This window comes from Antechinus flavipes, chromosome 4 (assembly GCF_016432865.1).
Source record: "Antechinus flavipes isolate AdamAnt ecotype Samford, QLD, Australia chromosome 4, AdamAnt_v2, whole genome shotgun sequence".
In the NCBI taxonomy this organism is placed as follows: Eukaryota; Metazoa; Chordata; class Mammalia; order Dasyuromorphia; family Dasyuridae; genus Antechinus; species Antechinus flavipes.
Genome location: NC_067401.1, coordinates 451,711,143 through 451,723,478, shown reverse-complemented (window position 1 = coordinate 451,723,478; position 12,336 = coordinate 451,711,143). Strand labels below are relative to the sequence as shown.

Sequence of the window (12,336 nt, the reverse complement as noted above, 5' to 3'; positions counted from 1 at the left end):
ATCGGATTGTGGCTACCTGATGTCATAAATAGAGTGGAATTCTTTTGCTGGGGAAGGGGATCTCTCTGCGATAAAGATGGTGGTCCATGAAGACTTGTATTGGGTGTCCTTGGGAATGGAAATGGGGCTGGGTTAGCCATAAACGTCCATACTGGTATATTTTCCCCTGTAGTTTTCTTTGCAATTATGCTAGTTTTAATTATATCAAAATAAATTTGATATTATTTAATGATAAAAGTTTACAGGACATTAGTATCTTGGGTTCCCTCCTCCCCCTATTAGCTAAAATGAAATTTATTCCTGTATTTTCCTTGGCTCAATCTAAGACATTATAATTTAATTGTTGGCTACTTGCTCATTGTGTTGTCTCATGCACACATGCGGTGCATTTTTATATACCCATTAGCCATTAATATTGTAATTACCATTGTAATTACTGGCTTTGAATTTAAGAAAAATAATCTTTTACTCTGTGTGCCAGATTTCTCAGTAAAGCTTCATTTCAGTTGAATTAATAATCTGTATTTTTTTCTAATTTTGTTTTTTTATCATACTGACAGCTTCTTAGCTGAAGTAATATTAAAATATTTTTCCCTAGATAGCATATATAGTACATAATGCTAACGACAAATCACTCATCTTAATTGATGAACTTGGCAGAGGCACTAATCCAGAGGAAGGAATTGGCATTTGTTATGCAGTCTGTGAATATCTGCTGAGCTTGAAGGTATTCTTCCATATTTCTTATGTATTCACTAAATTACTTTTTGATGTACTTTTTTCATTTAGATGCCAACTCACATTAGTGGACATTGCTCACAAATAAAGTCCCTTAGCAGTCCTTGGTGGTATAACATCCCCTAGTGCTTTAGTTAGAAGGTGGCTGAAAAACATGCATCTGAGTTTCACTTCTCCTTTGACAGAACTGTCTAATAGAGATAGAAAAAATAAGAATTATACATAATTTACATATTGGATCAAACCTTAAATTGATAATGGGATCATAGATTTTGACTGACTTCTGTTGTTTTTGAGCCATTTAGTAAAAAGGAGGTTTACTAGTGTTACTACAATTGATTTAAGATATGAAATTTTGAAAGTATTACAAATTTTTAATCTCTTTTGGTAGCATAGTTGATCAATATATTAGATGACTCAGATTTTATTTATATTTTTGTCTCCTATTTGAGCCTTCTTTTCTTCTTGTCTCACTGTTCAATTTAACAATTCCACTGATAGCCAATCTAATGGCTCATCATTCAATTCTGAAAACCTTCCTAATGTTTTCTGTCTCTGCCTGTCACAATGTGGTGTCTTTGTTCAAAATTATCCAAAGATAATACTGTGTCTTAATGGTGAAGGGGATTATTATAAAGGAAATATGTAAAAAATGTTTAAATATATTTGTCAACTAACATCTCTTCTGAAGTTGTTGAATTTAATAATTCACTTCCGCAAGAACCTCATCTGTGCAGAATAGTAGAGGAAAAACAAAATAAATACCGATAGTGATGATAGCTACAATCTATTGGTACTTACCTTTGTTATCTCATTTGAGCTTCACAACAGCCCTGAGAGGTAGATGCTATTTCATGCTCATTTCATGGATGAAGAAACTGAGGCAGACAGAGTTTTATTAACTATCCCAGGATCACATGTGTTTGAGGAAGGATCTGAACTTGGATCTTAATCCTTGGCTGATAAAACACATTTGGAGAAATAAATACATAATTATAATAGAAGGCAGATAACAATAAATGCACAGAAAAGTATGAAGTGTTGTGCAGGTGGGAGTGGGTACTCACTACTTACTGGAACAGAGAAAGCTTCCCCTTAGAGCTCATAATTGGAGCTGGCCCATCTACACCCAGGATATGGTGCGTCATGAAAAGAAATCAGATTTCAAAAGGCAGAGGTAGACCTGCAGAAGTAGGACTGGTCCCCTGTTTTCTAGGGCTGTTAAGTGGAGTCCAGTTTTAGAAGGCTCATAGGTGTCTGTATTTGCATGGATGTATGTATGAGGAAAGAAGGATGGCTTTGAGTTAGGGAAATGTAGGCTCATGGGGTTTGACTCCCACTAGCTGTGGGAGTGACTCTGGCAGTTCCTGCACTTCTTGGGGAACCAGGTAACCCTTCAGGACCGGGAACTTCAGGGAATCTCCTCCAGTCTGTGGATCCTAGAGGGCCTGTAAGTAATAAATGCCCTCAGGTTGGCTGGGCTGAAAGTTGCTAAGGGAATGGGTCCAGTGAGATCCCACAGATACATACACAGGAAGCATTTTGGTCTGTTTAAGGGGGAACTCTCCAAGAACAGTGTTATAAACGAGCAGGATTCTCGGCTTGGTACTGTCTTTGCCGAGTCACTGGGAGTGACTGTGAAATTCTTAGTTGCCTACATGGAATCCCTGAATTTACTTGACAAGGCCTAATGGGGACTTTGTGGTCTGCACTGTAGGCATTTACATTGTTTGCCACTCATTTCCTGGAGCTCTGCGAGATGGATCTCTCGTTTCCCAATGTTGAAAATATCCATTTTGAAGTTGAGCACGTCAGAAGCAGTGGAAGAAGCAGAGAGTCCGTCACGTACACCCACAAACTCTCGAAAGGACAAACGGAAGAAAAGAATTATGGTATTTCTAATATTTCTGTCCATATAAACTCTGAAATTAGAATTGTTGTCTCTGGTCAAATCCTGGTGGTCCGAGGGATGTCTCCCTCCAGAGCTAAGGTTTGCCCTTCTCCAGAATAGTCTTTCTTGTAGAGCACTTGATGGTAATTAAAGAATTGAACTGAATTTTGAGCTTATAATGAACTATGGAACGTTATCTAAACACTTGAAGTGTCTGGAGAGCTCCAGCCTGATGCGGTTTAGCATAGGCTTGAAGAGAGGGCCCCTGAACACGGCCAAAGAGCCGATGGCCCCTGGCTGGAGAGACCTGGCTCAAAGGCCTTCCTCCTCCAGCTGGCGTGGGGGCAGCGGTTCTGAGTCCACAGGGCCTGTGGTTCTCCCGGGGGCCAAACCAATTAAAGGGAATTGGGATTCGTTGGATAAAATACAAAGCATACAGGAGAACCTTGGGCCCGCTGCTAGGGGCTTTTTGGAGTTGGTGCCGGCCGGCAGGGATCCTTAGGTCTGGGTCGGGGCCTCTGAGTCCGCTCCCTTGAGAGTGAGTTTCAGAGAGGAGAGCAGCCTGCATTGTGTGAGGGGCTTTCTGCACCTGCATTCTGGCCAGTGCTTGTGGGCATTAGAAACTAAACACTCACATTCTCTACCCAAAGTTTTGGTGGCCTGGGCACGATAGCCAATCTGCCGTTCCCATGCCGTAGTGCTTTGTGATCATTCCAAAGAGAATAAATGCATGAGCAGGGGAGTGTTTCACACCAGAACTCACGTTTCCACATCCAATCTGTCATGGAAGGGATGTGTAACACCAGGCAGATAAGAGAGAATTTCCAATTCACTTCTAAATCTGAAGTTTTAGTTCAGGTTATGGCCCATTTGAGAAACATCAGTCTCTGATACATGGTTTTAAATGAGAGGCAAACCATTCTGTTGGCCTCTACAGATGTTACCATATTCAAAACACATTTAGTTGGGTATCTTGGTACTGAAAAAAAGGGGGAAAAATCAAAGAACCTGTGAAGGGTCCAGCCTCTGCAGGGAGGGTCCAGGGGGCTGAGCAGGAGGGATAGGGTCAGTGTCAAAGGAGGACAGGAGTCGTGGGGTAGCTTGAGTGAGGGACTGATGGAAGTGATGCTCCACTTCTCTCAGGCTCCTTCAGGCTTTATTTTTATACCATATCATGATCATATACTTTTCTTTAGGTCAACATAGTCTTCAGCCATATGTCTGACTTATTGACCTTTATATGTTACTACATTTGACATTTAACATTTGAGTAAGTTTTTTATGGTTATGTTAATTATTGATTACATTACGCGAAGCCAATAATGAAAGGTAAATGTTATTTTGTTAGTTTATTTATGCCTTCTTTGTCAATTCTATGGATTGTTTGATTCCTTATTTACTAGGACTTAAGTCCTAGACCTCTGGATTCTCTCCCATAGTGACAATGCTTTCCATGGTGTTCTCTCCTTTATCATCTGTCTCAGTGAGAGATGAGTTTTATTAGGACACAATATTGCTGTGGAATCATTTCTAGTTAACTTGCCCAAATTCCCCTTGTCACCAGATTTTTTTAGATAATGTTCAGTGCTGTAATCAAGCCAATTATAAATAACATAAGAAATAGTAGTCCACTAATGAGAATCATAGAAGGAAATGTTCCTGCACGAGTGCTGTGCACATTTGATCTCAGTCTGTTTTAGACAGGTTCTTCACTTTGGGGTGGCGGTAGCCCAGGAAGCTCTCCTAAGAGCATTTGTGGCTCCATCAATAATCGAAGAAAATGCTAAGTTTCAGGTTGAGGCTGTGACCTTGTTTCCTCTGTACATTCCCAAACCTGAAATCAGTCTTGACGTGGGGAATCTGTAAACCTCAGCTTAAGAGTCCCTGGTTCGGCCCAGAGCTAGTAATAACTTTTCTCTCCTACAATATAGAACTATACGGCTACCTCCTGTTACTAGGACTGTTTTAGAGGTGCAGGAAAGGGAGCAGGGTCCCCCAAATCTTTTCTATCAGCCTATCCTCCCAAACTCCCCCTCCTCCCAAATCTCCCACAGATGAAAAAAGGATATTTTTCCAAATGCACAAGTAGACCTCCTTCCCAGGCTCCACCATTCTGCTCACTCCAGGCCCCGGGAAGAGAAGCCGAGACTAAGGAAAAACTGTGTGGACTCAGCAGCAGACTTAGGGAAAGAAGAAGAGGAGTCAAGGAGCTGAATTTCAGAGAGAGAAAAAAAAGAAAAAGGAGAAAGAGAGAGAGATGGAAGAGGGGGCAGGCAGTGGGCGGGGAAGGCCAGGAGCCACAGGGTGGCCAACACTCTGGCATTTGGTGCAGGGAGCGGGGAGGCCGGGCCATGGAGGACTGAAGACCCAGGACTTCCGGCCCTCCGGGCCTGCCCTCTGTCTACTGCACAGGGGCCCAGATCCATGTGTACAAGTCCCCCAGAGTTCCCTGTGGCCATGGGAGTGAAGCACCCGATCTCTCTGTTCCCAGGGATCCAGGCTGCAGAGGTCTCTTCACTCCCACCATCGATCATTTCGGAGGCCAAAGAGATCCGAGTTCAGATCACCAGACAGCTCATGGTGAGTGTCTTCTTAGCGACCCCCGCCCTTGTCTCCAGATCACACAGCTCCTGAGCTGTTTACAAATTATATAAAAGGAGCGGAGGCCCAGCACTTCCATTAAGGCGGCTGCCTTTTGAGCCTTTATCTTTAAGAGCTTCCCGTTAGGAGCAGCCTTCTGTTTGAAGCTGCTGTTCTCTTCGAGCCACATGAGGGAAGTGAGTTCGGAGCTGGGACACGGGCCAGGCGGCCTCCCCACCGGCTCCAGACCCAGCCAGACCGGGCCGCACTTGGTGCCCGGATACACCAGAGGGGAGCTTGTCGAGCCCTGTTGATTCATTCCAAAGAAGAAGGAAGAAAGTCGGGGGGATCGGGATGAGCCAGATGCAAGGGGGGCAATGAGAAAAGTCTCATCCTGTGGTGGGGCAGCCCGGAGAGGCGGCTCCAGATCGGGGCCATCATCCCCAGGAGGCAATGCTCACCGCTCTGTAACAGAAGTGGGGAGCGCTGGGGACCCCCATGTCCGGGGCGGGTGGCCAAGGCTGGGGAGCTGCCGCTAGCTTCTCTTCCGGGTGGAGTGCGGAAGTGTGCGCCAGAGACCCGGGAGGAAGACTCTGAGGAGAGGAGGAGGGAAGGGGATGTCGCAAAAGGAAGTTTAAGGCTGTTTGAGGAGGACCTCCTGGCACCCTTAGCATCAGAAGACCTCCAAGAGCCTTTGTGCTCAGAGTGTTTCTGTATTAACAATCAAAACATCCAAATTTATAGTATTATTTCATTTAAATGTATAATTCAATTCATAAATATAAATAAAATGATGTGAAAACTGCATTTCCCATAACAAAATAATCTAGGTCTTTGGACATATTTTTGCAAATCTCTTCATTGTGCAGTTGATTTTCAGTCATGTCAGGCTCTTGGTGACCCTATCTGGCATTCTTGGCCCAGACACTGGATTTGTTGGTCGATCCCTTCTCCCGCTCATTTGGCAGATGAGGAAACTCAGGCACACAGGGCAAAGTTCCTGCCCATCTTCACACAGCTAGGAAGGGTCTGAGGCCAGATTTAAACCCAGGAAGCTGAGCCTGCCCAGATTTCCCATAGCCGTGCCCTGTAACAAAGTAAATACATGGATGAGTTAAAAGGGTGCAGCAAAGCCACCCAACGCAAGGAGTCCATCTGACATTGTATGCAGAGTTTCATAGCCATAGACCCTCACCTCGTATTAGTTCTCATATTGGGTTTGGGCTTAATAATTTCCCAAGATGCAAGTTGGATTATGTTGTTCCTGTTGCCCTTCCATTGACATTTGTAGTTCTGGTGTAGATTGTTCCCTGGTTCTGCTCATTTCCCTGTTTTTCCTTAGGGTGCATTCAGGCCCTGTTCCTCAATTCTTGGGCATCTGCTTTGTTTCCAATTTTCATTCTGGGGTGGGGGGGCTACTGTAACTATTTTGTGTCTCCACACTGTCTTCTTATAGCCATTCCTTTCTCAAATTAAACTCAGAAGTCTGAGCTGCTATTTTTTTCTGACAGTTTGGTTGAAGAATGTTGTTCTACTGAAAATATAGAGTTGTCATAAAGTCCTAAGAACTCGGCAGAAATTTCACTTCTGGGTTTGGTAAAGATTGCTACTTATTCTGGTTTGAGTTGGTAGGAAATAGGAGTCCCACAGCCTCGAGCACTGTGAACTGCGGAAAAGGGACAGCCAGAATATGGCCAGTTCTCTTGGCAGGTGAAGACTGTGACCCTTGTGCGTATTTTTAAGGAACGGCAGAGCCAGAGCAGCTCTCCTGAAGCCGCCCGGCAGAGGGCCGTGTACCAGCTAGCCACCAGGCTCCTTCAGGCCGCCCGAAATTCTCGGCTGGATTCGGAGAGTTTGCGCCTGTACCTGAGAGGCCTCAAGTCCAAGTTTGAAGCAGACTTGTCTGGACCAGGATCCAAAGATCCTGAAGTCAGAGAAGCTACATCCCCAAGCCAGGGACCTGAGGAGGAGCAGCAGCATCACATGGTGAACTTTACCCAATCCACTGAGCCCAGGACAGATTTGTCTCTAACAGGATGAGTTTTACATACATTTGGCAGGTAGGAGGCACAAAGGTCCCATTCACAATCCATCCTGGGAAACTCACTATCTGTCTGACCCTAGGCAAGTCACTGCCTCGGTGACCTCTTCTGTAAAATGAGGATCACAGTAACATCTCTCCATCCCCAGGGTGGTCAGGATCAAATAGTACTTGTAAAATGCTTAGCATGGCCCTGAGTACATTAACCACTTTTATGATGGCTTTTAGAAAAAAACCAGTTTTAGTAATCTTTTATCCCTGACAGACTGGGTGGGTAAGCTTTCACAGATGAGGAAACTGAGGGCAGGAAAGGCTGGGTGACTGAAGCTTCCTTTGGAGCTAGGGCCTTCTGATTTCAGGGCCAGCCAGCATGCTCATAGAACCATTCATTTAAACAACCTCCCCCAGAGCTGAGAATTCATGAAATTTTGGTTATACTTTGTCTAGTTAGCATATATATATTATATATATATATATATATAGCATTTTATATATAGCAATATATATATTTTATAGCAATATATATTTAAATATTATCAGATACTATATATCATATTTATTAACTATTTTAGAAATTTCAATATTGTATTGATTATTATAAGCTACTCTTTCTGTAATTTTAAGCAAATATTACTAGTCAGATATGTGAAGAAACAACTTTTTAAATGAAATATGGTTTTCAAAGCTGTGACAATTTCAGGATTAAGTATATTTCAAAATGTATAGTCCTGCTACTTAATTATATTTCTCCATGACATGGTGGAAAGTTTGGAATATTAAGTTATTTAATAAAGTCCGTTTTAGTTTTAATTCATTGCCTTTGATCTTAAATGTTCTTGGTATAGACATTTCTAAAGCAGTTATCCAGAAAAAAGAATTTGGTCTTCAGACAAATTTCTGTCAGCCAGTGGTCTTTTAAAATATGGTGACCTCTTAGGAAAATTGGCAAAAGGACAATAAGGAAAGGACAAGGAGAGTTAGGGAGGGAAAATAAGTGAGTAGGGACAATGGGAGTATCAATTGTGCTAAGTATCAATTTCTCAGTTTTCATTTGGGATTAACACAATTCTACAAGACCCTTTCCAGAGTATTTGTTGTGGAATTCCATATCTGCCATTGCAAAAACAACCCAAAAGCTGAAGGCAATTGTCTGTTTTTCTTTTTATTAGAGATGAAAGATGTTCTCTAGGCTCTTTATTCATCATGCTTTTAAGGGAGTCCAATAATTCTTAGATTATCTGTCTTGGATCTCTTTTTCAGGTCAGTTATTTTTCGATGAGGTATTTTATATTTTCTTCTATTTTTTTCATTTCTTTGGTTTTGTTTGATTCTTCATATCTCAATGAGTCATTTGCTTCCATTTAATTAAAATTATTTTCTCCCAGTTAGCTTTTTTTAATCTCTTTTGCATTTGGCTAATTGAACATTGGATTTTTTTTCATTTCAGAAATTGTTTTTCAGGGAGTTGATTTCATTTTCCATTTCACCAAAACTGTTCTTTAAGGAGTGATTTTCTTCAGATAATTTCTGTGTTTTCTTTTCCAGAGCTCTCATTTCCTTTCCCCATTTTTCTTCTAACTCTCTTTTAAGATCCTTTGTGAATTCTTCCAAGACATTTGGCCTGTAGTGTCCTTAGGATTTGAGGTCTGGTCTTCTTTGACTCCATAAAAGCTATTTATGGTCAGAGTTCTTTGTTTTTTTGCTCATTTTTAAAGATTGAGGTCTGCTCTTAGGGCAAAGCTTCCCTTCCAGGTGACAGTAACTTCATACTGCCCTGGAGTTGGTACTGCTGCCTTCCTTTCCATGCTGGGTGGGCCTGGCCACGTCTCACATTATACTGGGATTCAGGGGCTCACTATTTGCCTTTTGTAGTTGTGTTGGTGGTCTCACAACTAGTCTGCTGATCCACTGGCTTCTGAACCAGAACAGAGTAGCCAGGACTGCTATATTTTGGCTCAGAGTCTCCTGATAGATTTCCTTGGCTGGAAGGCATCATCGCCTGCACCTGACCAACCTCCCCATGCCCAATTGAAACAGTCCTTTTCTGAAGTTCTTCCAAAACTTCTGCTAGAGATTTGTTGCACTTGTTAAATTTGTTACTTATGGGGTCTGTCCCTCCAAAACCTATTCAGAGGCTTGATCCGGTGTTGATTCTGCACAAAGCCAGGAAGAGCTGAAAGACCTCTCCACCATCTTGCCTCTGCTTCTCTGGCACCTTCTTAATCCAGGAGGAGAGCAGGTAGAAAGGGAGACAAATGTAAAATGCCCAGGATAGCACCGTGCCTTTCCTGAGCTGGGCTATGATGAAGTACACTGGCACCGGGTCAGAAACGTGGGATCCAGAAGGAAAAGCTTCTTGAGCTGAAGGGGTTCTCCCAGCTGTTATTTTGCAGAGAAGGCTCCCAAGGCCCTCATGTTTAGATGAGGGAGTCACTCTAGTAGGAGACAGTGGAGGCCGTCTCCTGCCACTGGCCAGTGCTCTTTCCACTCCCCCCACAAGGGAAACCCACCATGGGATCCAGTCGCCACTTACTGTCTGCCTCCTGGGCTCAAAGTGCCTCCTGGGCAGTGCTATACCTGACCTGGCAAATGAAATATTCCTGGAAATCACCATTTAGATGACAGAGAAAGGGTGGTCACCATTAAAGATTAGGGGAAAGGGTGGAGCTCGAAAGGAGGGACACATTCCCCTCTGAGTCAATCCAGTTTTGGAGCAGTGAGCCAACAAATGCCGCAGGAAGACAACTGAAGAGGTCCATAGGAGAGAGCTGGAACATGAGCCCACCAGAGGGATGGGGCTCAGGAGCTCTCAGCCCAGAGCTGGCCAGAAGATTGGGAACCCCTTACTGTCACCGGGTGCAGCGGGCACTGATGGGCAACTCTATTGTCTATAAACAGTCCCGGGTCGCAGTTGTGCTTGTGTTTGGTCACATGGAGCGGGGGGCTCCGGAGCGCTATTACTTGTGGCAGCAGAGGAGCAGGGGCCCTTCCTGGGAAAAGGCCAGCGGCGACCCCAACTCTCCCAGGATAGCCTTGCAGACTGCTCAGAACCAACTCCACAAACAGCATCGCAAAAAGCCTGGCCCCAAGGCAGGCAGAGCTATTCTCAGTGAAGAAATAGAGAAATGAGCAACTGGGAAAGAAAACTTGACCGGAGTGGAAGTGAAGGCCCGAGCGGCGTCTCTGTTATGTTGCAGCTGAAGTGCAGAGGGCACAGCGGCAAAAGTGAGACGGGAGCCGTCTGCCGCATTCCGCCCAGGCCCGCCGTGTAAGGGTTGGTGGACTTGGCCTGGTTTCGCTTGTAGCAAAAGCAAAATGTCTCCTTGATCAAGGTACTATAGATGGTGAAGTCATGTCAAAAGGTTTTACAGAGAGTTTTTTCCTGATAAAAACCTTTTTTTCAAAGACATTGCCAACTGAGTCAAATTTTAAAAAAAAGCCAAAAGCCATTTCTAATTAATAAATGACCAAAGGATACGAACAGCCGGGTTGTGGAAGAAGAAATCAAAGCTATCTGCAGTCACATGAAAATTACTATTAATCACTATGTTTGAGGAAAAGGCAAATTAAAACAGTTCTGAAGTTCCACCTCACAAAGGACAAATACTGAATGTGGGGGAAAGAGCTATTAGTGAATTGTTGGTGGAGTAGTGAACTGGCCGATCATTCTGGGAAACAATCTGGAACCATCCCCCAGAGGCTATAAAACTGTATTTGTCCTCAAAGACATAAAAAGGAAGCAGATCTATATAAAGAGAAATGTTTGTGGCAGCTCTTTTTGTGGTGGCAAAGAACTGGAAATGGAAGGGAGGCCCGCCAGCCGCGGAGAGGTGGGATGAGCCGGGACTGCGCGGGAACGCTACTGTGCTATGGGAAGGGATGAGCGGGGAGCTCAAGGCCTCCATGAGCTGAGGCAAACGGGAGTGAGAAGAGCCAAGAGCTGGGAGATCGTTGGGGACAGTAAGTCAGTGTGGCGTTGGCGATCACCTGTGGAAGACCTGGCAGTTTAATACCAGGACCTGAGATGAAAAAGGGCTCCAGAGACACCGGGGAGATCTGAGTGCGGATTGAGACTGATTTTCTTCCTTCCTTTCCTCCTCCCTTCCTTTCTTCCTTTTCCTTCCTCCCTGTCTCCCTCCTTCCCTCCCTCCCTCTTTCTCTCCTTCCCTCCCTCCTTCCTTCTGTCCTTCACTCGTCCAATCGTTGCCGTCTTGGGGAGGGAGGGAGGGTTATGGGGGACGAAGAGAGGCTGGAGCTCAGAAGTCAAAAGGAAAGAACAAAATAGTTCAGAGGATCCCGGAGAACCGAATACGCTTCGTGTCCCAGGTCGGCCACAGGGAAGGCCCCCTGCCGGCCTCCGGGGGCAGCCGCCCCTTAGCCGCGGGGCCGCCCCGACGTGTCCGGCAGGGGGCGCCCCTCTCCGGCCGCGGGCCCCCTCCCCCCGACCCCCCCGGGGCTGCCTGGGGCCGAGCGGGTCCGCTGGGGTGACAGCCCGGGGGTCCGCCCGCGCCAGCCTCGCGTGCCCCATCTGCCCGGTGCCGGTAATTCGGGAGGGTCTGGCCCTTCTGCGTTACCACTGGGGCCGTTCCGTCCCCTCCGAGATCTGGGGTCTGAGGCCTTGGGGGAGGGGGAACACGGACTTTTCACCGAGGACCCAAAGCTGACGCGCCCAGTTTGGGCTCCGAGGCTCCGGGGAGCTGAGCAAGGAGTAGATGGGGGAGGGGGAGGAGATTAACCGCGCCCGCTGCTGGTTAGCGGTTTCTCTGGCGCCTTGGGCCGGTCTCCGAGCGGGGCCGCCCCGACGTGTCCAGCAGGGGGCGCCCCTCTCCGGCCCCCCCCCCCCCCCCCGAGGGCCGCCTGGGGCCGAGCGGGTCTGCTAGGGTGACAGCCCGGGGGTCCGCCCGCGCCAGCCTCGCGTGCCCCGTCTGCCCGGTGCCGGTAATTCGGGAGGGTCTGGCCCTTCTGCATTATCACTGGGGCCTTCCGTCCCCTCCGAGATCTGGGGTCTGAGGCCTTGGGGGAGGGGGAACACGGACTTTTCACCGAGGACCCAAAGCTGACGCGCCCCGGCTCCGGGGAGCTGAGC

The 12,336-nt window shown here is 45.9% G+C and overlaps 1 protein-coding gene across 1 annotated transcript in view; it reads left to right on the top strand.

Moving 5' to 3' along the window:
- Positions 1 to 7,695, top strand: part of MSH4 (mutS homolog 4) — a 57,752-nt gene extending 50,057 nt beyond the window's left edge. Inside the window, exons 17-20 of the mRNA XM_051999396.1 lie at positions 599 to 727; positions 2,456 to 2,630; positions 5,121 to 5,209; positions 6,953 to 7,695. Of these exons, the coding sequence (XP_051855356.1) occupies positions 599 to 727; positions 2,456 to 2,630; positions 5,121 to 5,209; positions 6,953 to 7,249 (690 nt within the window). The 3' untranslated portion in view covers positions 7,250 to 7,695. The remainder of the gene's footprint in view (positions 1 to 598; positions 728 to 2,455; positions 2,631 to 5,120; positions 5,210 to 6,952) is intronic.
- Positions 7,696 to 12,336: the final 4,641 nt, after the last annotated feature.